This window comes from Spermophilus citellus (assembly GCF_964194105.1).
Source record: "Spermophilus citellus genome assembly, chromosome: 5".
Lineage (NCBI taxonomy): Eukaryota > Metazoa > Chordata > Mammalia > Rodentia > Sciuridae > Spermophilus > Spermophilus citellus.
The window spans coordinates 41,844,880-41,868,100 of record NC_138186.1 but is presented as its reverse complement, the minus strand read 5'-3'; the positions used below and the strand labels follow the sequence as shown (position 1 = coordinate 41,868,100).

The 23,221-nt window shown below is 38.3% G+C and overlaps 1 protein-coding gene and 1 pseudogene across 2 annotated transcripts in view; both read left to right on the top strand.

The window, feature by feature from the left end:
- Window positions 1-1,516: 1,516 nt before the first annotated feature.
- LOC308649874 (large ribosomal subunit protein uL18-like) lies at window positions 1,517-2,339 on the top strand (annotated as a pseudogene). Its single transcript has one exon. The product of its transcript is annotated as a large ribosomal subunit protein uL18-like (transcript).
- Window positions 2,340-5,493: 3,154 nt separating this feature from the next.
- Window positions 5,494-23,221, top strand: part of LOC308650362 (uncharacterized protein) — a gene marked incomplete at both ends in the record, with an annotated part of 32,784 nt that continues 15,056 nt past the window's right edge. Inside the window, 2 exons of the mRNA XM_081296417.1 lie at window positions 5,494-5,543; window positions 5,811-6,731. Coding sequence (XP_081152543.1) covers window positions 5,494-5,543; window positions 5,811-6,731 — 971 coding nt within the window. The remainder of the gene's footprint in view (window positions 5,544-5,810; window positions 6,732-23,221) is intronic.

The following is a 23,221-nucleotide window of genomic DNA, read 5'->3' as shown; positions in this document are numbered from 1 at the left end:
ATGAATAAGGATCAGACATATGCAGAATATTCTACCCAGGCCTCAGATTTATCTACTATAAAGAAAATTATTTGTAACATTGAAATTGTTTTGGAAATGAGCTATAAAAATTCCTCAATGCATTTACAAAAGAAAAGATCAGACCTAAGCTACAACATGTTCTAATATCTGTTCTAACAGAACAGAATAAAGTTCTAGTAACTAAGATACAGCTTGGTCAGTGGAAATAATTTAAAAGCTTAGGAACAGACCATGTATTTTTAGAATGTCTCAGAATATTGTATAGTGAGAGATCTGTATCAAGCCACAGATGTGGGTCTCTGTTCCACAGGATGGGGGTTGTTAAAGTTGTCAAGAATAAGGCCTACATTAAAGGCCCAAATCACTATCATGTTGGCTTAGGAACCAAATTCCGCAACAAGAGTACTAAAACCTAAGAAGTAAAATCAAGTATCAACAAATGGGATGGTATCAAACAAAAAAGTCTTCACAGAAAAGGAAACAATAAAGAATGTGAAGACAGAGCCTACAGGATGGGAGAAAAACTTTGCCACACACACCTCAGTAGAGCATTAATCTCCATGATATAAAAAGAACTCAAACAGTACCAAAAAAAAAACCCCACAAATAACCCAATCAATAAATGATTAAAGGAACTGGATAGACACTTCACAAAAGTGAAATGAAGAAATACAATTGGCAAACAAATATATGAAAAAATGTTCACCTTCTCTAGCAATTGGAGAAATTAAACTGAGATTTCATCTCACTCCAGTCAGAATGGCAGTTATCAAGAACACAAAAAACAATAAGTGTTGGGGAGGATGAGGGGGAAAGGTACACTTATACATTGCTGGTAGGACTGAAAGTTGATGCAACCACTATGGAAAGCAGTATGGAGATAACTCAGAAAACTTTGAATGGAACCACTATTTGACCCAGCTATCCCACTCCTCAGTCTACACTCAAAGGACTTAAAATCAGCATACTATAGTGATGCGGCTATGTCAATGCTTATATAGCTCAATTCATAATAGCTAAGCTATGGAACCAACCCAATTGCCAATCAACAGATGAATGGATAAAAATGTGGTACATATGCACAATGGAACATTATTCTGCCATAAATAAGAATGAAATTATGGCATTTGCTGATAAACCAATGGAACTGAAGATCGTCATCCTAAGTGAAATAGACCAATCCCCCAAAACCAAAGGCTGAATGTTCTCTCTGATATAAAGATGCTGACTCACAATAGGTAGGAGGAGGGGGTAGTCACCAGATTGGATGGGGAAGGGTGTGTGAGGAAAATAGAAGGCAGATGGGAATGGGAAAGACAGTAGAATGAATCAGGCATAACTTTCCTGTGTTCATATATGAACACACAGTGTAACTCCACATCATGTACAACTGAGAGAATGGGAAGTTATACTCCATGTATGTATAATATGTCAAAATACATTCTACTGTCATATATAACTAAAAAGAACAAATTGAAAAATCTTAAAGAAGAATAAGGCCTACTTTAAGAGTAACAAGTGAAATTTAGAAGATGAGAGGGAAAAACTGACTCCCATGCTTGTAAACACTTGGTGATGCAGGACAAAAATCAGTACAACACACCCAAACACAGGATGATAGTTCATGTAACTAACAGAGATATCATTTGCCATATTTTTCTAATGCCCACATAGAAGGGGATATGATAGTCTGTGCAGCATATGCCTATGAACTACCAAAATATGGTGTGAAAGTAGGTCCAATGAATTATGCTGTATCATATTATACTGGCTTGCTGCTGGCCCACAGGCTTCTCAATAGGTTTGCATGGACAAGATCTATGAAGGCCAAGTGGAGGTGACTGGAGATGCATACAATGTGAAAAGCACTGATGGTCAACCTGGTGCCTCCCATGCTATTTGGATTCAGGCTTTGCCAGAACTACAACTGGCAATAAAATTTGTGGGGCCCTGAAGGGCTTGTCTATTCCAAACAATTCCTTGTTTATGATTCTGAAAGCAAGAAATTCAATGCAGAAGTATATTGGAAGCACATCATGGGTCAGAATGTTGCATTATCTAAAGAAGATAAAGGTGCTTACAAGAAACAATTCTCTAAGTATATAAAGAACAATGTTACCCCTGACATGATAAAAGATATGTATAAGAAAGCCCATGCTGCTATAGGAGAGAATCCAGTCTATAAAGAGAATCCCAAAAGAGAAGTTAAAAAGAAAAGGTGGAACCATTCTGAAATGTCCCTTTCCCAGAAGAAAGATTATGTAGCTCAAAAGAAGGCAAGCTTCCTCAGAGCTCAAGAACAGGCTGCTGAGAGCTAAACAAAACAATAGCTTTTCTATGAAGATTTTTTCAGATAAAGACAATAAACTTATTGGGCAAGATAGATAAATAGATAGATAGATAGATATCTCAAAAATCTGTGGCAAAAATAGCCACAAAATATAGAGCCAATTCTGTCTGATCAACTCACAGTACATGCAAATGTAACTTCTAAAATACTGTGATCCAAAGTAGCAAGTATAGAACTATATATCTAGTAAATGAGACGAATTACTTATGAATGGGACTCACTGCTAAATAAAAATGTGGGTTCCCTTATTTTCTAAAAAAAAAATGTTAAGAATTTCAAGATAGTGACCACAAAGCACTAAACCAAGCATAGGACCCTTCTGAGAGCAGTGTCCTGTGGGACTGCACAGCACATAAGCCGACAAAGCTTGCTGTATAATAAAAGAAATGTTAAAATAAATTCACTTTGACTTGAGAAAGAGTATGTAAACAAGACTTCCAAAAGATAAAACTTAAAGAAAAATTGCTTGTCAAGAACTTCATCAAAATTGTGGATTTCCAGTCAACTCATAGGTAAAACTAAGTTTGTCACAACTTGAAAAGATGGAGATGGCATAGCTGCAGTCTCTAGAACTAAAGAGCTTCAGTTGGAATACTAGCTTCATAATTATTGCAGTAAATGGGGCTATTAACCTATGTCTTTTGAACCTTTGTTTTCTTATGGTAAAAGAGAAATTATTTGAATACTTCTTCCACAGGATGTTTTTGAGAATTTAATAAGCAAATGCATCTAAAGAACTCAGAACAATAACTTTATTGAGCACAAAATACATGTTATTTATCTGCATTACACTTGTAATTTATAAAATAATGAATGGTTAATGTGATGAATATGTAATAAACTCCTATGAGAAATAAGAATAAAAACTCAATAAAAAGATGGACAAAGTAAATGGCAGGGATAACAGTAGAATCTTTGGATAAATGGCAGATCAAACATAGATTTATCCTTTGGATAATTCAGAGAGGTTCCCAGGTTTTTAACCTAAAAGATGTCACAAGTAGGGAAGAATTCACATTGAAAAGACCAGGATTTATTCCCCATGAGACAAATGCACTTTTTGGAAAAAGAAAAAAATAATATAGTGTTGTCACCAACAGTGAAGAGTCAGATTTAGGAAGAACAAAATCAAATCACCTCTTTCCATTCCTCTTTCTTTGCTATTCATAAAACCACAATAATAAATGAGTAGAATATTAGATGTAATCACCTTTCTGTACCAGTCAAATGGGCACAACTGCCAACAGTTCCTTAATTTTTATTGCTAATTTCTTTCCAATGTATGAACCAGAATATTTTCCAGGGAAGTTACCAAGATAAGAAAAAAAAAAAAAACGCATACTTTTTCTGAGAAAATGAAAGGAACTTCATGAAAGCATATTAGGCCCTTAAGACCTGTGCTGTGCCTGGTTCTAAAACTAAGAAATAAACCTAAGGAAAGAAAATAGAAAGATTGAAAAATATATATATACAATTCCCCAAGGCTGCTCCCTCAAATTGTTGGTATGGAGCAGTCTCCTGTTTATTAGAACATTACTGCTCATCACCAGGGGACATGCTCTCTCAGGACATTTATGTCTAGGGAGCTGTGTCTCATTAAAGTACCAGCAGAATTTCTGAAAGACACAGAGAGAGAGAGATTTCTGAAGGTGAAAACCTTATGCCACAATCACAATATGGACTATCATTTCAAATACTTTTCAACTTTTATAATTGCTGGGAATATAAATCTGAAAAACTTTCTTAGCTGTGCTTCTGAACATTAAACCAGGTAAGAGAATGAAACAGAATACAAACTTGTTTTGACTGATCTGCTTGCTATTACTAAAACCCAACGCTCAGGATATAGAACTGGTTTCCTCCTTTCTTAAAATGTCTTCCAGATTTAAAGCTTAGAATCCCAGTACTCTCTTGCAGGTTTTCCCATGTTTGTTAATTTTGTTTACTCTAGTCATAAAATTATTTTCTTCTCCCATCAATGATTTTAGAAACCTTAAATGAAACCCTTTTGTAGGAAGCACCCTACAAACTTCCCTATAGTTCTCATAATCCTCTCAATACCTCCCATTTCTACATTTCCCATGAATGTTTGCTTCTTTCCTTCTACTACTCAAGAGCTAATCCACCAAATCTTTAAATGAAAAGAACAAAGAGAAAGTTACTTCACACAATTTGGCTACTTTTGCTCATGTACCTCAAGGAGACAGATAATTGCACGTACTTTGCAAATAATGGAGAAAATAACCATTCAAATAGTTTTCTGCCTTTAAGTAAACTGTGCAATTTTGGTCAGATATTAAACCTTCTTACAATTAGCTTAGTTAATATGATATGTCAAGAGCTTTGTAATGTTTTGAAAAACTAATAATAATAATAAAAAACAATTAGCTTAGTTGCAATTCCTCAGAGTTTTACATGCAGTGAAAAAAATAAAGACTATTTTTTCAATTCTTCAAATTAACTGAAAAAAGGTTGCCCTTCTTTAGGAGAAAATAGGACTTTAGGAGAACTTTAGGATAAAATAAGACAGAAATTCAAGGGTATTGAAATCATGGACATTTTGAGAAGAGTTCAGTATTGGTAAAAGAAAGGATGAATTCTTGACTCCATCAAAGGAACAATTTTTCTTATACAGAGATTCCGGAACCTAGGAAAGGATTTTTTAAAAGTCTCAAGGCAACCAAAGAATAGAAGTATAATAATGCCAAATTTGTCAGGAAATAAGTAATTTGGGATTGTATTTTGAAAATATTTAATGGCTCAGATAATAGGAAAATACTAAACCTATCAGCAGATGTAGTAGTGATACAGCCTCATGTATGTGGTCATGTTTCCAATTCCAATAGGGATCCTTGATGTTTCCAAAGATGAGGGTCAGAAAGAGGTCTCAGAGAGGATGTCTCTAACCCTGATTACACTCAGATGAATAAGTGCAACTATAATTTGTTAAACAGCTTTCCTTCTTTAAATAAGAAAAGTCTTTAAAGACTTTATGGTTATAACGAGTTCATCTTTATCTATTTTTCTCAAGTTCACATCCTCCAGGTGTCTTCTGACTACTCCAGAGATAGCAGCCTGGTGAAATATTTTAAAAATTGTTCCTTGTTAGTGATACTTAGAAGATGAAAGGAGAGTTGAATCAGAATGTAGATGTTCACAGCCAGAGAAGATGGTAGGCTGAAAACCTGTCTTGAATCCCTAAGAGAAAAACAAAATCAATGACAAATGTAATAAGTTTAAAAACTGGTTGTGCCACAGTTCAAATGAATAGTCACCTTTAATATTTGATAGTCTGATGGCCAAAAACTACACAATCTAAGGCAGTTGTTATGTAAAACAACTAATTTTTGTCTTGGCAAGAAAATCCTGGGCTAGAAAGACTGATTCTCATTAGAGATAGATTTGCAGAAATTACTCTGTCTTTTCTTTTCCTTTTAAGTGATGCTGAATCAACTTTAGTCACTGAATTTCTTCTTCTGGGATTGACAGACATTCAAGAATTGAAGCCTTTTCTTTTTGTTGTTCTCCTCACCATCTACCTTGTGAATGTGGCTGGGAATGGAGCCGTCCTGATGATTGTCATCTCTGATCCCAGACTCCACTCACCTATGTATTTCTTCCTGGGAAACATGTCATGTCTAGATATCTGCTACTCCATGGTGACACTGCCAAAGATGCTGGAGAACTTCCTCTCTACACACAAAGCAATATCTTTCATGGGATGCATAAGCCAACTTCATTTCTTCCACTTCCTGGGTAGCACAGAGTCCCTGTTGCTGGCAGTGATGGCATTTGACCGCTTTGTGGCTATCTGCAAACCACTTCATTACACTGTCATCATGAATCCCCAGCTCTGCACCCACATGGCTATCACCATCTGGGCCATTGGATTTTTCCATGCCTTGCTGCACTCCATAATGACATCTCACTTGAACTTCTGTGGTCCCAACCACATCCATCACTTCTTCTGTGATGTTAAGCCATTGCTGGAGTTGGCCTGTGGGAACACTGAGCTCAACCAGAGGCTACTCAACACTGTCATAGGGACCCTTGCCATAGGCCCCTTCTTTCTGACCCTTATCTCCTACTTCTACATTATCATCTACCTCTTCCTCAAGACCCAGTCCTGCAGCATGCTTCATAGAGCACTGTCCACCTGTGCCTCCCACTTCATGGTGGTTGTTCTTCTCTATGCTCCTGTTATCTTCACCTACATTCGCCCTACCTCAGGGAGCTCCATGGACATGGACTGGCTCATTGCCATCATGTACACTGTAGTCACTCCTGCACTAAATCCATTGATCTATACTTTGAGGAACAAGGAAGTGAAGGGTGCCTTGAATAGGGCAATCAGAAGGAGGTTCTGACTTGAAGAAATCTAGTGACCTCTTCTGAAATATACATAACCAACCAGGCAATAAGGAAGTTGAAATGTGAAAATATATTGTTTCTCAAATTATTTAAAATATGTATAACAGGATATGTTAAAATATGTATAACTGGATAAAGAGAAAATATGGTCTAATTGTATTTTAAAATGCATTCCAGCTAGCATAGGGGAGATTTAAACAAATGGGATATTAGTCATATAATCTTAATGCTGAATATTTGATGGGATATCTGTTGATAAAATTAATTTGGTACATTTTCTCATATATCTTGTATGAAATCAAATAAACAAATATGCCCATGTTATCCATGCACTGAGTAGATGGGTATATTTTTTCAGTATGTTTAGCTGTAGGGTCCCTCCAGATTAACACATCAAAATGTGATGAATAAAATTATAATACTTTTATATTTTGAAGATTTTAATATAAGACCAGGCTTCCATTATTGGAAAAGTGAACACTAAGAGACATATGATTTTAGGATAATTTTTAGGAAGTATGTCCTAATTTCTTTTTCTTCAAACAGACAGGATAAATAAGCAATTAAATAAATGACATTGTAATCAACTAATCAACATAAATAAAATAACTGGGAGTTAATCTGAAGAGTTCTAGAGTCTCTTTCCCCATAGATGTTTTAGAAATCATCTGGTAAAATTGATAAGTATTATTAGAAAATGTTACTAAAATTGAAGGCAGAATGAAAAAAAAACTCTCAAAAGTCCTCTATCTTATTAACATGTCAATTTTCCCTCAGCCTTTGATGATTAAAGATTATGACTCCCAAAATTTTTTCCTTTTTAAATTTTATTTTACTGTTTATATTTATTTTGACAAAATTTGCGGGGGGGGGGGGGGGGCGGGAGGGGTGCTGGCGATTGAACCCAGAGCAGTGTGCATGTGAGGCAATCACTCTTCTGACAGAGCTATATCCCAGCCCCTATTTTGACAAATTTTAATGTGAAGCAATATGATATAATGTAGGTTAAATACAAAGAATTCATCAAAATGTTGTTTTCTTTTATTTACTTGGCACCAAACTCATACTAAGTAAAAGAATAGAAGTCATCATTATAAAAGTATTTCTAGAGTTAATAGGCAAGAACAATTATTATATTACTTACTTTCTAGGTTCCTACAAGTGGTAGCTGGCCTTGAAAGAGTGGTAATTTCCAGAATTTACAAATAGTCAGACATATTGTATAAAGAGATATTTTAAGCAGATATGTTGACTTTTCTGTCTGTTTTCATTTTGCAAACAACTTGATTCTGACCCTTCTCCTATACTTGTGTCTCAACTCCACCTTTGGTCCCTCTTATCCCATTTAGTTTATGAAAGACTGTGTGGAAAAGGCAACTTCTACTCTGAGCTGGCTTATGCTAGCTCTAATAAATCATTTTTATTCTCACTTCTATTTGTGAAATTGGTAACATCATCAAATGTTAATGGAGTTGAAATATAAAGGAGTGTGTAGGGTTCTGTTAACTATTGCTGCATTACACTCCGGGACCTAAAATATTTAAAGGTTTAAAACAATTAATTTTTTAATTTTACCCACAGAAGTGTTGTAAGTCGGAGTTGACTCTGCCCCAGACTTGTCTGAGACCTTGGCTGTGATTAATTCAATAGATGTCATGGAATAGGTGGGAGCTGACAAGGCCTTTTTCTCTATTTCTCTGTATCCTTCTCCATTTGCTTCATGTGTTCCTTCAACAGGAAAGCTTAGGTCAGATTTTTTTCATGAAAACAACAGATCAAGGTGAAAATTGCCAGTTATCTCAAAGATAGAACTATATTCAGCATTAACATAACTTCTACCACACTCCATTTGCCAAAACAGTTGCAAGCCCACTTAACTTCATGGGAAGAGAAAATTGTTAGCACTGCTAAAGAAAAAGCATCAGAGATTTTGTGGACACCCTTAATCTACCACACTCCCACTTCTTTTTTTTTTTTTTAATGGGCTTTTTTTTTGTTCTTGCTAATCTGCTGAAATTTGCTAACCTGCCAATCTCTTCAAGACTTTAAATACCTATTGAACAAGTTGTGACTTTTGAAAGAAGAATTTCAGAATCAAATTGAAAGTTCTAAATATAAGTAAGTATGTTACTTTGAGTATTGCTATAGCTATTTGTGTTCATTGTAAATAAATGGCCATTGAATTGGTGTTTTTTCATGAACCTATAGAATTTTCACTAATTCATCCCATAATACCCCATGAATATAGTAATAGTTTCTCTGAGGCAATGAGAACTGGCAACAATATTGTGAGTCAAATTTAAATTATCTAACTTATTATTATTATTATTATTATTATTATTATTATTATTATTATTTTACTTCTAGAGGTAATATTTTTCAGGTCCTGGATTTACAGATCTGTGAAATTTTACAGTAAATTTTGATAATTTAATGAAGACAAAAGATGTTTGGCTAAATCTGGGCCAAGGAAATTGGATACCTCAGAGAAAGCAAACCCTAGGTGGCTTAGGTATACTATTCATTTATGCAAAGGTGTCCGGTAAAGCTAAGCAACAGAATTTTCTGTGAAAATGTTCAAGCTACACATTGTGGGATAGAACCCCTCACTACCCAGCTGAGGGAAACGAATCATGCATTCTAGGAGAATGATAGGAAGCTCCCTGAGATCTTTGTTAATATATTTTCTTATTTATTTATTTATTCATTTATTTATTTATTTATTTATTTTATTGTTGGTCGTTCAAAACATTACATAGTTCTTGATATATCATATTTCACACTTTGATTCAAGTGGGTTATGAACTACCATTTTTACCCCGTATACAGATTGCAGAATCACATCAGTTACACTTCCATTGATTTACATATTGCCATACTCGTGTCTGTTGTATTCTGCTGCCTTTCCTATCCTCTACTATCCCCCCTCCCCTACCCTCCCCACCCCTCTTCTCTCTCTACCCCCTCTACTGTAATTCATTTCTCCCCCTTGTATGATTTTTCCCTTTCCCCTCACTTCCTCTTGTATGTAATTTTGTATAACCCTGAGGGTCTCCTTCCATTTCCATGCAATTTCCCTTCTCTCTCCCTTTCCCTCCCACCTCTCATCCCTGTTTAATGTTAATCTTCTTCTCATGCTCTTCGTCCCTACTCTGTTCTTAGTTACTCTCCTTATATCAAAGAACACATTTGGCATTTGTTTTTTAGGGATTGGCTAGCTTCACTTAGCATAATATGCTCTAATGCCATCCATTTCCCTCCAAATTCTATGATTGTGTCATTTTTTAATTCAGAGTAATACTCCATTGTGTATAAATTCCACATTTGTTTATCTATTCGTCTATTGAAGGGCATCTAGGTTGCTTCCACAGTCTTGTTATTGTGAATTGTGCTGCTATGAACATCGATGTAGTAGTGTCCCTGTAGCATGCTCTTATAAGGTCTTTAGGGAATAGACCTAGAAGGGGAATAGCTGGGTCAAATGGTGGTTCCATTCCCAGCTTTCCAAGAAATCTCCATACTGCTTTCCAAATTGGCTGCACCAATTTGCAGTCCCACCAAAAATGAACAAGTGTACCCTTTTCCCCACATCCTCGCCAGCACTTGTTGTTGTTTGACTTTGTAATGGCTGCCAATCTTACTGGAGTGAGATGGTATCTTAGGGTGGTTTTGATTTCCATTTCTCTGACTGCTAGCGATGGTGAGCATTTTTTCATGTACTTGTTGATTGATTGTATGTCCTCCTCTGAGAAGTGTCTGTTCAGGTCCTTGGCACATTTGTTGATTGGGTTATTTGTTATCTTGTTGTCTATTTTTTGAGTTCTTTGTATATTCTGGATATTAGGGCTCTATCTGAAGTGTGAGGAGTAAAGATTTGTTCCCAGGATGTAGGCTCCCTATTTACCTCTCTTATTGTTTCTTTTGCTGAGAAAAAACTTTTTAGTTTGAGTAAGCCCCATTTGTTGAATCTTGTGCTATGAGTGTCCTATTGAGGAATTTGGAGCCCAACCCCACAGTATGTAGATCATAGCCAACTTTTTCTTCTATCAGACGCTGTGTCTCTGATTTGATATCAAGCTCCTTGATCCATTTTGAGTTAAGTTTTGTGCATGGCAAGAGAAAGGGATTCAGTTTCATTTTGATGCAAATGGATTTCCAGTTTTCCCAGCACCATTTGTTGAAGATGCTATCCTTCCTCCACTGCATGCTTTTGGCCCCTTTATCAAATATAAGATAGTTGTAGTTTTGTGGATTGGTTTCTGTGTCCTCTATTCTATACCATTGGTCGACCTGCCTGTTTTGGTACCAGTACCATGCTGTTTTTGTTACTATTGCTCTGTAGTATAGTTTGAAGTCTGGTATCGCTATACCGCCTGATTCACACTTCCTGCTTAGCATTGTTTTTGCTATTCTGGGTCTTTTATTTTTCTATATGAATTTCATGATTGCTTTATCTATTTCTACAAGAAATGCCGTTGGAATTTTGATTGGCATTGCATTGAACTTATAGAGAATTTTGGTAATATTGCCATTTTGATACTGTTAGTTCTGCCTATCCATGAACAGGGAATATTTTTCCATCTTCCAAGATCTTCTTCTATATCTCTCTTTAGGGTTCTGTAGTTTTCATTGTATAAGTCTTTCACCTCTTTTGTTAGGTTGATTCCCAAGTATTTTTTTTTTTGAGGATATTGTGAATGGAGTAGTTGTCCTCATTTCCATTTCAGAGGATTTGTCGCTCATATACAGGAATTCATTTGATTTATGCATGTTGATTTTATATCCTGCCACTTTGCTGAAATCATTTATTAGCTCTAATAGTTTCTTTGTAGACCCTTTTGGGTCTGCTAGGTATAGGATCATGTCATCTGCAAATAGTGATAATTTAAGTTCTTCTTTTCCTATTTTTATGCCTTTAATTTCTTTCGTCTGTCTAATTGCTCTGGCCAGTGTTTCGAGGACTATGTTGAACAGAAGTGGTGAGAGAGGGCATCCCTGTCTTGTTCCAGATTTTAGAGGGAATGCCTTCAATTTTTCTCCATTCAGAATGATGCTAGCCTGTGGCTTAGCATAGATTGCTTTTACTATGTTGAGGTATGATCCTGTTATCCCTAATTTTTCTAGAGTTTTGAACATAAAGGGATGCTGTACTTTGTCAAATGCTTTTTCTACGTCTATCGAGATGATCATATGGTTCTTATTTTTAAGTCTATTGATGTGGTGAATAACATTTATTGATTTCCGTATATTGAACCAGCCTTGCATCCCAGGGATGAATCCTACTTGATCATGGTGTACAATTTTTTTGATATGTTTTTGAATCCAATTCGCCAGAATTTTATTGAGGATTTTTGCATCTAGGTTCATTAGAGATATTGGTCTGTAGTTTTCTTTCTTTGAAGTGTCTTTGTCTGGTTTAGGCATCAGGGTGATGTTGGCCTCATAGAATGAATTTGGAAGTTCTCCCTCTTTTTCTATTTCCTGAAATAGCTTGAAAAGTATTGGTATTAGTTCCTCTTTAAAGGTTTTGTAAAACTCTGCTGTATACCCATCCGGTCCTGGGCTTTTCTTAGTTGGTAGTCTTTTGATGGTTTCTTCTAGTTCCTCAATTGTTATTGGTCTGTTTAGGTTGTCTATATCCTCCTGACTCAATCTGGGCAGATCATATGACTTAAGAAATTTATCGATGCCTTCACTATCTTCTATTTTATTGGAGTATAAGGATTCAAAATAATTTCTGATTATATTCTGTATTTCTGAAGTGTCTGTTGTGATATTGCCTTTTTCATCCAATATGCTAGTAATTTGAGTTCTCTCTCTTCTTCCCTTCATTAGCATGGCTAAGGGTCTGTCGATTTTATTTATGTTTTCAAAGAACCAACTTTTAGTTTTGTCAATTTTTTCAATTGTTTCTTTTGTTTCGATTTCATTAATTTCAGCTCTGATTTTAATTATTTCTTGCCTTCTACTTCTTTAGCTGTTGTTTTGCTCTTCTTTTTCTAGGATTTTGAGATGAAGTATGAGATCATTTATTTGTTGTTTTTTTCTTTTTTTAAGGAATGAACTCCAAGCAATGAATTTTCCTCTTAGAACTGCTTTCAATGTGTCCCATAGATTCCAATATGTTGTGTCTGAGTTTTCATTTAACTCTAAGAATTTTTTAATTTCCTCCTTGATGTCTTCTAAAACCCATTGATCATTCAGTAACCTATTGTTCATTCTCCAAGTGATGCATGATTTTTCCTTCCTTCTTTTATCGTTGATTTTCAGTTTCATTCCATTATGATCAGATAAGATGCATGGTATTATCTCTACTCCTTTATATTGTCTAAGAGTTGCCCTGTGACATAATAATGATCTATTTTTGAGAAGGACCCATGTGCTGCTGAGAAAAAAGTGTAACTGCTTGATGTTGGGTGGTATATTCTATATATGTCAATTAAGTCTAGGTTGTTAATTGTGTTATTGAGTTCTATAGTTTCCTTATTCAACCTTTGTTTGGAAGATCTGTCCAGAGGTGTGTTGAAGTCTCCCATGATTATTGTATGGTGGTCTATTAGACTCTTGAACTTGAGAAGAGTTTGCTTGATGAACATAGCTGCTCCATTGTTTGGGCCTATATATTTATGATTGTTATGTCTTGTTGGTGTATGGTTCCCTTGAGCAGTATGGAGTGTCCCTCTTTATCCCTTTTGATTAACTTTGGCTTGAAATCTATTTTATTTGATATGAGTATGGACACTCCTGCTTGTTTCCACAGTCCATATGAGTGATATGATTTTTCCCAACCTTTCACCTTCAGTTTATGTATATCTTTTCCTATCAAATGTGTCTCCTGTAGGCAGCATATTGTTGGGTCTTGTTTTGTGATCCATTCTACTAGCCTGTGTCTCTTAATTGGTGAGTTTAAGCCATTAACATTTAGGGTTATTATTGAAATATGGTTTGTTCTTCCAGCCATATTTGTTTATTAATGTTACTAAACCTGATTTGTTTTCTTCTTTGATTATTTTCCCCCCTTTATTGTCCTACCACCCACTGTTGGTTTTCATTGTTATTTTCCATTTCCTCTTCCTGTAATGTTTTGCCAAGGATTTTTTGAAGAGATGGTTTTCTAGCTGCAAATTCTTTTAACTTTTGTTTATCGTGGAAGGATTTAATTTCATCTTCCATCCTCAAGCTTAATTTCGCCGGACACACGATTCTTGGCTGGAACCCATTTTCTTTCAGTGTTTGAAATATGTTATTCCAGGATCTTCTAGCTTTCACAGTCTGTGTTGAAAGATCAGCTGTTATCCTGATTCGTTTACCCCTAAATGTAATCTGCTTCCTTTCTCTTGTAGCTTTTAAAATTCTCTCCTTATTCTGTATGTTGGGCATCTTCATTATAATGTGTCTAGGTGTGGATCTCTTATGATTTTGCACATTCAGCATCCTGTAGGCTTCTAGGATTTGGGATTCTCTCTCATTCTTCAAGTCTGGGAAGTTTTCTCATATTATTTCATTGAATAGATTGTTTATTCCTTTGGTTTGGACCTCCATGCCTTCCTGTATCCCAATGACTCTTAAGTTTGGTCTCTTTATGTTATCCCGTATCTCTCGGATGTTTTGCTCATGGTTTCTTAACTGTCTTGCTGAGCTGTCTATGTTCTTTTCAAGTTGAAATACTTTATCTTCATTGTCTGATGTTCTATCTTCTATGTGTTCTACTCTGCTGGTAGTATTCTCAATTGAGTTTTTAAGTTGGTTTATTGCTTCCTGCATTTCTAGGATTTCTATTTGTTTGTTTTTTATTACCTCTATCTCCCTGTATAATTGATCCTTTGCTTCTTGGATTTGTTTATGTAATTCCTTGTCAAAGTGATCTTTTATTGTCTGATTTTGCTGTCTCATGTCGTCCTTGAGACTCCAGATCATCTGAACCATGTATATCCTGAATTCTTTTTTTTTTCTTTTGTCCATTTATTTATTGGATTTTTTGTGTGTGTGTCAATTTTTTTTTATTGGTTGTTCACAACATTACAAAGCTCTTGATATATCATATTTCATACATTAGATTGAAGTCGGTTATGAACCCCCAATTTTACCCCAAATGCAGATTGCAGAATCATGTGGGTTACACATCCACAATTTTACATAATGCCCTATTAGTAATTGTTGTATTCTGCTACCTTTCCTATCCCCTACTATCCCCCCTCCCCTCCCCGCCCATCTTCTCTCTCTACCCCATCTACTGTAATTCATTTCTCTCCTTGTTTATTTTCCCATTCCCCTCACAACCTCTTATATGTAATTTTGTATAGAAATGAGGGTCTCCCTTCATTTCCATGCAATTTCCCTTTTCTCTCCCTTTCCCTCCCATCTCATGTCTCTGTTTAATGTTAATCTTTTCTTCCTGCTCTTCCTCCCTGCTCTGTTCATAGTTGCTCTCATTATATCAAAGAAGACATTTGGTATTTGTTTTTTAGGGATTGGCTAGCTTCACTAAGCATAATCTGCTCTAGTGCCATCCATTTCCCTGCAAATTCTATGATTTTGTCATTTTTTATTGCTGCATAGTACTCCATTGTGTATAGATGCCACATTTTTTTTATCCATTCATCTATTGAAGGGCATCTGGGTTGGTTCCACAGTCTAGCTATTGTGAATTGTGCTGCTATGAACATTGATGTGGCAGTATCCCTGTAGCGTGCTCTTTTAAGGTCTTCAGGGAATAGTCCGAGAAGGGCAATAGCAGGGTCAAATGGTGGTTCCATTCCCAGCTTTCCCAGGAATCTCCAAACTGCTTTCCAAATTGGCCGCACGAATTTGCAATCCCATCAGCAATGTACAAGTGTACCCTTTTCTCCACATCCTCGCCAGCAGTTGTTGTTGTTTGACTTCATAGTGGCTGCCAATCTTAATGTAGTGAGATGGTATCTTAGGGTGGTTTTGATTTGCATTTCTCTGACTGCTAGAGATGGAGAGCATTTTTTCATGTACTTGTTGACTGATTGTATATCCTCCTCTGAGAAGTGTCTGTTCAGGTCCTTGGCCCATTTGTTGATTGGGTTATTTGTTATCTTATTGTCTAATTTTTTGAGTTCTTTGTATACTCTGGATATTAGGGCTCTATCTGAAGTGTGAGGAGTAAAAATTTGTTCCCAGGATGTAGGCTCCCTATTTACCTCTCTTATTGTTTCTCTTGCTGAGAAAAAACTTTTCAGTTTAAGAAAGTCCCATTTGTTGATTCTTGTTATTAACTCTTGTGCTATGGGTGTCCTATTAAGGAATTTGGAGCCCGACCCCACAATATGTAGATTGGAGCCAACTTTTTCTTCTATCAGACGCAGAGTCTCTGATTTGATATCAAGCTCCTTTATCCATTTTGAGTTAACTTTTGTGCATGGCGAGAGAAAGGGATTCAGTTTCATTTTGTTGCATATGGATTTCCAGTTTTCCCAACACCATTTGTTGAAGATGCTATCCTTCCTCCATTGCATGCTTTTAGCCCCTTTATCAAATATAAGATAGTTGTAACTTTGTGGATTAGTCTCTGTGTCCTCTATTCTATACCATTGGTCCACCCGCCTGTTTTGGTACCAGTACCATGCTGTTTTTGTCACTATTGCTCTGTAATATAGTTTGAAATCTGGTATCGCTATACCACCTGATTCACACTTCCTGCTTAGAATTGCTTTTGCTATTCTGGGTCTTTTATTTTTCCATATGAATTTCATGATTGCTTTATCTATTTCTATAAGAAATGCTGTTGGGATTTTGATTGGCATTGCATTAAACCTATAGAGAACTTTTGGTAATATCGCCATTTTGATGATGTTAGTTCTGCCTATCCATGAACAGGGTATATTTTTCCATCTTCTCAGATCTTCTTCTACTTCTCTCTTTAGGGTTCTGTAGTTTTCATTGTATAAATCTTTCACCTCTTTTGTTAGGTTGATTCCCAAGTATTTTATTTTTTTGAGGATATTGTGAATGGAGTGTTTTTCCTTATTTCCGTTTCAGAAGTTTTGTCGCTGATATACAGAAATGCCTTTGATTTATGCGTGTTGATTTTATATCCTGCCACTTTGCTGAATTCATTTATTAGTTCTAGTAGTTTCTTTGTAGACCCTTTTGGGTATTCTAGGTATAGAATCATGTCATCTGCAAATAGTGATAATTTAAGTTCTTCTTTTCCAATTTTTATGCCTTTAATTTCTTTCGTCTGTCTAATTGCTCTGGCCAGTGTTTCGAGAACTATATTGAATAGAAGTGGTGATAGAGGGCATCCCTGTCTTGTTCCGGATTTTAGAGGGAATGCCTTCAACTTTTGTCCATTCAGAATGATGCTAGCCTGAGGCTTAGCATAGATAGCTTTTACAATGTCAAGGTAAGTTCCTGTTATCCCTAGTTTTTCTAATGTTTTGAACATAAAGGGATGCTGTACTTTGTCGAATGCTTTCTCTGCGTCTATCAAGATGATCATATGGTTCTTATCTTTAAGTCTATTGATGTGGTGAATAACATTTATTGATTTCCGTATGTTGAACCATCCTTGCATCCCAGGGATGAATCCTACTTGATCATGGTGCACTATTTTTTTGATGTGTTTTTGTATTCGATTCGCCAAAATTTTATTGAGGATTTTTGCATCTAGGTTCATTAGAGATATTGGTCTATAGTTTTCTTTCTTTGAGGTGTCTTTGTCTGGTTTAGGCATCAGGGTGATGTTGGCCTCATAGAATGAATTTGGAAGAGCTCCCTCTTTTTCTATTTCCTGAAATAACTTGAAAAGTATTCGTATTAATTCTTCTTTAAAGGTTTTGTAAAACTCCGCTGTATACCCATCCGGTCCTGGGCTTTTCTTGGTTGGTAGTCTTTTGATGGCTTCTTCAATTTCATCCATTGATATTGGTCTGTTCAAATTGTGTGTATCCTCCTGACTCACTCTGGGCAAATCATATGACTTAAGAAATTTATCGATGTCTTCACTATCTTCTATTTTATTGGAATATAGGTTTTCAAAATAATTTCTAATTGTCTTCTGTATTTCTGTAGCATCTGTTGTGATATTGCCTTTTTCATCCCGTATGTTAGGAATTTGAGTTCTCACTCTTCTTCTCTTCGTTAGCATGGCTAAAGGTCTGTCAATCTTATTTATTTTTTCAAAGAACCAACTTTTAGTTTTGTTAATTTTTTGAATAGTTTCTCTTGTTTCAATTTCATTGATTTCCGCTCTGATTTTAATTATTTCTTGCCTTCTGCTACATTTGCTGTTGTTTTTCTCTTCCTTTTCTAGGGCTTTGAGATGAAGTGTGAGCTCATTTATTTGTTGTTTTTTTCTTTTTTTGAGGAATGACCACCAGGCGATGAATTTTCCTCTTAAAACTGCTTTCATTGTGTCCCATAGATTCCGATATGTTGTGTCTGTATTTTCATTTATCTCTAAGAATTTTTTGATTTCCTCCTTTATGTCTTCTGTAACCCATTGATCATTCAGTAACATATTGTTCATTTTCCATGTGATGTAGGATTTTTCCTTCCTTCTTTTATCATTGATTTCCAGTTTCATTCCATTATGATCAGATAACATGCATGGTATTATCTCCATCCTTTATATTTACTGAGGGTTGCCCTATGGCATAATATATGGTCTATTTTTGAGAAGGATCCATGTGCTGCTGAGAAAAAAGTATATCCACTTGATGATGGTTGATATATTCTATATATGTCAGTTAAGTCTAGGTTATTGATTGTGATATTGAGTTCTATAGTTTCTTTATTAAACTTTTGTTTGGAGGATCTGTCCAATGGTGAGAGAGGTGTGTTGCAGTCACCCATAATTATTGTGTTGTGGTCTATTTGGTTCTTGAACTTGAGGAGAATTTGTTTTATGAATGTCGCAGCACCATTATTTGGTGCATAAATATTGATAATTGTTATGTCTTGTTGGTGAATGGTTCCTTTTAACAGTATATAATGCCCTTCTTTATCCCTTTTGATAAACTTAGTCTTGAAGTCGATTTTATTCGATATGAGGATGGCCACCCCTGCTTGCTTACGAGGACCGTGTGCGTGGTATATTTTTTCCCATCCTTTCACCTTCAGCCTGTGTATGTCTTTTCCAATCAGATGTGTCTCCTGGAGGCAGCATATTGTTGGATTTGTTTTTTTAATCCATGATACCAGCCTATGTCACTTTATTGGAGAGTTTAAGCCATTAACATTCAGAGTTACTATTGATAAATGGTTTGAACTTCCATCCATGTTTGATTGTTTATCCTTTTTTAAAAAAATTTAGTTTGTTTCTCCATGATTATCTTTCCCCTCGCCCTCTGTCTTTACAGAGGCACTTCCCACTGATGGTTTTGGTTATTGTTTTTCATTTCTTCTTCGTGTAGTGTTTTGCTCAAAATGCTTTGCAATGCTGGTTTTCTGGCTGCAAATTCTTTTAACTTTTGTTCATCATGAAAGATTTTTATTTCATTGTCATACCTGAAGCTTAATTTTGCTGGATACAGGATTCTTGTTTGGCATCCATTGTCTTTCAGTGTTTGAAATACATTGTTCCATGACCTTCTTGCTTTCAGTGTCTGTGATGAAAAATCAGTTGTTAACCTTATTGGTTCACCCCTGAATGTAATCTGTCTCCTTTCTCTTGTAGCTTTTAATATTTTCTCTTTGTTCTGTATATTGGATATCTTCATAACAATGTGTCTTGGCGTTGGTCTACTGTGATTTTGTGTGCTCGGTGTCCTGTATGCATCTTCAACTTGTATATCTGTTTCCTTTTTTATTTCTGGAAAGTTTTCTGTAATTATTTCATTCAGCAGGTTCCTCATTCCCTTGGTTTGAATCTCTGTACCTTCTTCTATCCCGATGACTCGTAAGTTTGGTTTTTTTATGTTATCCCATAACTCTTGGATGTTTTTCTCGTGATTTTTTACCAGCCTTTCTGAGTTGGCTAGACTCTTTTCAAGATGATATATTTTGTCTTCATTATCTGACGTTCTGGCTTCTACTTGCTCCATTCTGTTAGTGATACTCTCAATTGAGTTTTTAATTTGGTTTATCGTTTCCTTCATTTCTAGAATTATTGTTTGGGATTATTTTTTATAATCTCTATCTCCTGATAAAGATGCTTAACTTCTTCTTTTATCTGTTTATGTAATTCATTCTCAATGTGTTCTTTCGCTGCTTGAATTTGCTGTCTTGTATCCTCTTTAAGGTTCCATTCCATCTGTCTAAGGTGTTCCTTGAGTTCTTTATATGACCATTTTTCTGATGACTCTAGGTCCTCCTGAATATTTAGGCTGTCCTGCATTGTTTGTACTCCTTTTCTTCCTTGCTTTTTGAAGCTGCTCATGTTACTTCTTGTTCTGTTTGACTGCTGAGTTACTGTTTACTCCTATAAATTAATTTGATGCTTGGGAGGAAAGGTATTAGTAGGGAAGGGAAGAAGTCACTAAAGAGAATGAGAGTAGGCAGGTAGAATTCAAGGAAGGGGGATAAGAAAAATGAAAAGACAAAAGAAGAAGAAAATAGGAACTAAAAAAAGAAAAAAATTAAAAAAAATAATAATAATTAAAAAAAATTAGAATTAAAATTAGAAGAAAAAAAATTTTAAAAAATTGTAAAAAAAAATTAAAAAACAACAAGAAAGAAAAATGAAAATGAAAGAAAAACCCAAATCAAAAAAAAAAGAGAAAAGAAAAAAAGAAAAAAAACCTGATAAATGCAGTCTTAGAGTTTGATTAACTTCTCTTCCAGTAGGTGGCGCTGTGCCCACCAGGTCAAGTTTCTCCTGTCAATACGCGAGAACCAATCACTGTGCAGCAGCTCCTCCCAGACTGGGCGAGTCTCCAATCCTGAGTGTCTAGGGCCTCCTCTTGTGTCTAGTCACTTCCCACTATTCCTCTAGCCAGGCCCCTCTCACGGGTGCCGCTCACCACAATACTGGCTACACGCCAGGTCTACTGCTCCCGGGAGCCCTGTTTTCATGGACGACTGGGCACACTCTTCCAGTTTGCCATTCCCTCAGACCCTAAGTTTGTAGAGCTTGGGGCTGAGAATCCTCAGCGAATTTTACTTGCTCTCCGGTAGCCATTCCCCCGTAGCTGGTGCAAGAGACCTCTGCCGTCAGCCCTGGTGGGAGCGGTAGTCCCGCGTCTCGCACCACCTCTGATTCCCTCGGGCTGGCTGTAGCACTCATGGGAGAGCTGGGAGGGGCCCTTCAGGTTTCCCCGATGTGTGGAGAGGGAAGGCTAGGGGATTACACACCTGTAGCCGCAGGTTTCAATGAAGTTATCTCCTCTGCCGCAGTCTGATGACGTCAGTTCTCTGCCATAGTGGTGTCTCTTGCAAATGGCAACAGTTCGTTTCCCTTTGCCGGGCGACCAATGCAACGGATGGGTCCTTACTGTCTCTCCCAAGCCCCGTTTCAAACCTGTGGCCACTACTTATGAAGGCTCGGTAGGCATTTACCTCCGTAGGATGAGAAGGGCTGACCAGTTGTTTCAGCCGGATGGATTAATGCTGAATCACAGCTGTTTGCGGGAAGCAGGTGAACGGGAGCTTGAATTCAGCCGATCAGGGCTCAGTGTGTGTTCTCAGATCACTTAGATTTTAAATTGTCACTCATCTCATCAGCTGTTTCATTTAACTCGGCAGCTCACTCGCGCGGTGAAGAGTCTGCTCTATGGCGCTCCGCGGGAGGCGGCGGCGGCCTATCCTAAATTCTTTATCTGACATTCCATCTTTTGCAGCTATTACCTCTTCTAAAGTTGAGTTGACCTGCATTGCTTGTGGTCCTTTCTTGCCTTGTCTTTTCATACTGCTCGCGTTTCTTTCTGCTTGGTAAAACTGTTGTGTTTTTGAAATTTTCCCCCTATTTATTTATATTGCTCTTGTATAGTTGAAAAATCTCCCTTGCAGGGCCGGTAGTGGCTGTGCTCCTCCTCCAATTGGGGTGATCTGTCTACCACGCTGGCGGGCCGCTAGGCCTGCTCTGCCGGTCGGTCGCAGGTCTGCCCACCCTGCGGGCGTGGGTGGCGGCTCTGCTCTGGCCCCACACCAATTGTGGTGACGTGACTACCACGCCCACGGGTCGTTGGGCCTGATACGGATGCAGGCGGCGGCTCTGCTCAGCCCCTACTCCAATTGGTGTGACGTGTCTACCACGCTGGCAGGCCTCTGGGCCTGTTCCGCCAGTGGGTTGCAGGTCTGCCTACCTTGCGGGCTCGGGCGGCAGCTCTGCTCGGCCCCCACTCCAAATGGGGCTACCTGACTGCCACTCCAGTGGGTCGCTGGGCCTTTTCTGGACACGGGCGGCGGCTCTGCTCCACCCCCACTCCAACCAGTGTGACGTGTCTGCCTTGCCAGCCGGCCGCTAGGCCCATTCCGCCTGTGGGCCGCTGGTCTGCCTAACTTGCGAGCTCGGGCAGCGGCTCTGCTCCGCCCCCACTCCAAATGGGGTGACTTGACTGCCACGCCGGTGGGTCACTGGCCCTTTTCCGGGCACAGGCAGTGGCCCCGCTCATTCCCCACTCCAATCGGTGAGACGTGTCCACCACGCTGGCAGGCCACCGGGCCTGTCCCGCCGGTGGGTCGCAGGTCTGCCTACCTTGCAGGCTCGGGTGGCGGCTCTGCTCGGCCCCTACTCCAAATGGGGTGACTTGACTACCACGCCATCGGGTCGCTGGACCTGATCCAGGCGTGGGCGGCTGCTCTCTTCAGCCCCAGCTGCAGTTGGGGTGACGTGATACCACACCGGCGGGTTGCTTGGCCTGTTCTGGGTGCAGGCGGCAGCTCCATTCTGCCCCTCTGGCCCCCACAGCACCCAGCAGGACCCAGACCGAGAAGCAGTTTCCGCGGGATCCCCAGCCCTGGGCCAAAGCAGCTCCGGGAGCCAGAACCCGGCCACCCCGTGCTCAGTGCACGCTCTGCTGGGAGCGGGCTCCAAGAAGCAGACTCCGTGGGTTCCCCCAGCCCTGGGCCAAAACAGTTCCAGGAGCCAGAACCCGGCTGCTCAGAGCTCAGTGCACGGTCCGCTAGGAGCAGGCTCCAAGAAGCAGTCTCCATGGGTTCCCCATCCCTGGGCCAAAGCAGCTCTGGGAGCCAGAACCCGGCTGCTCAGAGCTCGGTGCACGCCCTGCTAGGGGCGAGCTCCAAGAAGCTGTCTCCGCGGGTTCTCTAGCCCTGAGCCTGTGCTATCTGTCTAGGAGAAGCAGGCAAATAACAGCCTGAAATCACCTGTTCCATAGCTGAATGAGCTGAGATCAGTAGAAAACAGGGATGATTACATCAGCTCTCAAAGATGGCGGCTGCTGGCCTCCTCCGTGGACCAACCGGTGTGGAGAACGGAACTGGACCGCTTCCCTCCTCCGTCTCAAACCCAGAACTAAGCACTGAGCGCAGCCATTGCACCACTGGCAGGAGCCCACAGAATCCGCAGCACTGCACCTCCTCGCCGCCACCTCGCCGCTTCCCAGCGCGCGC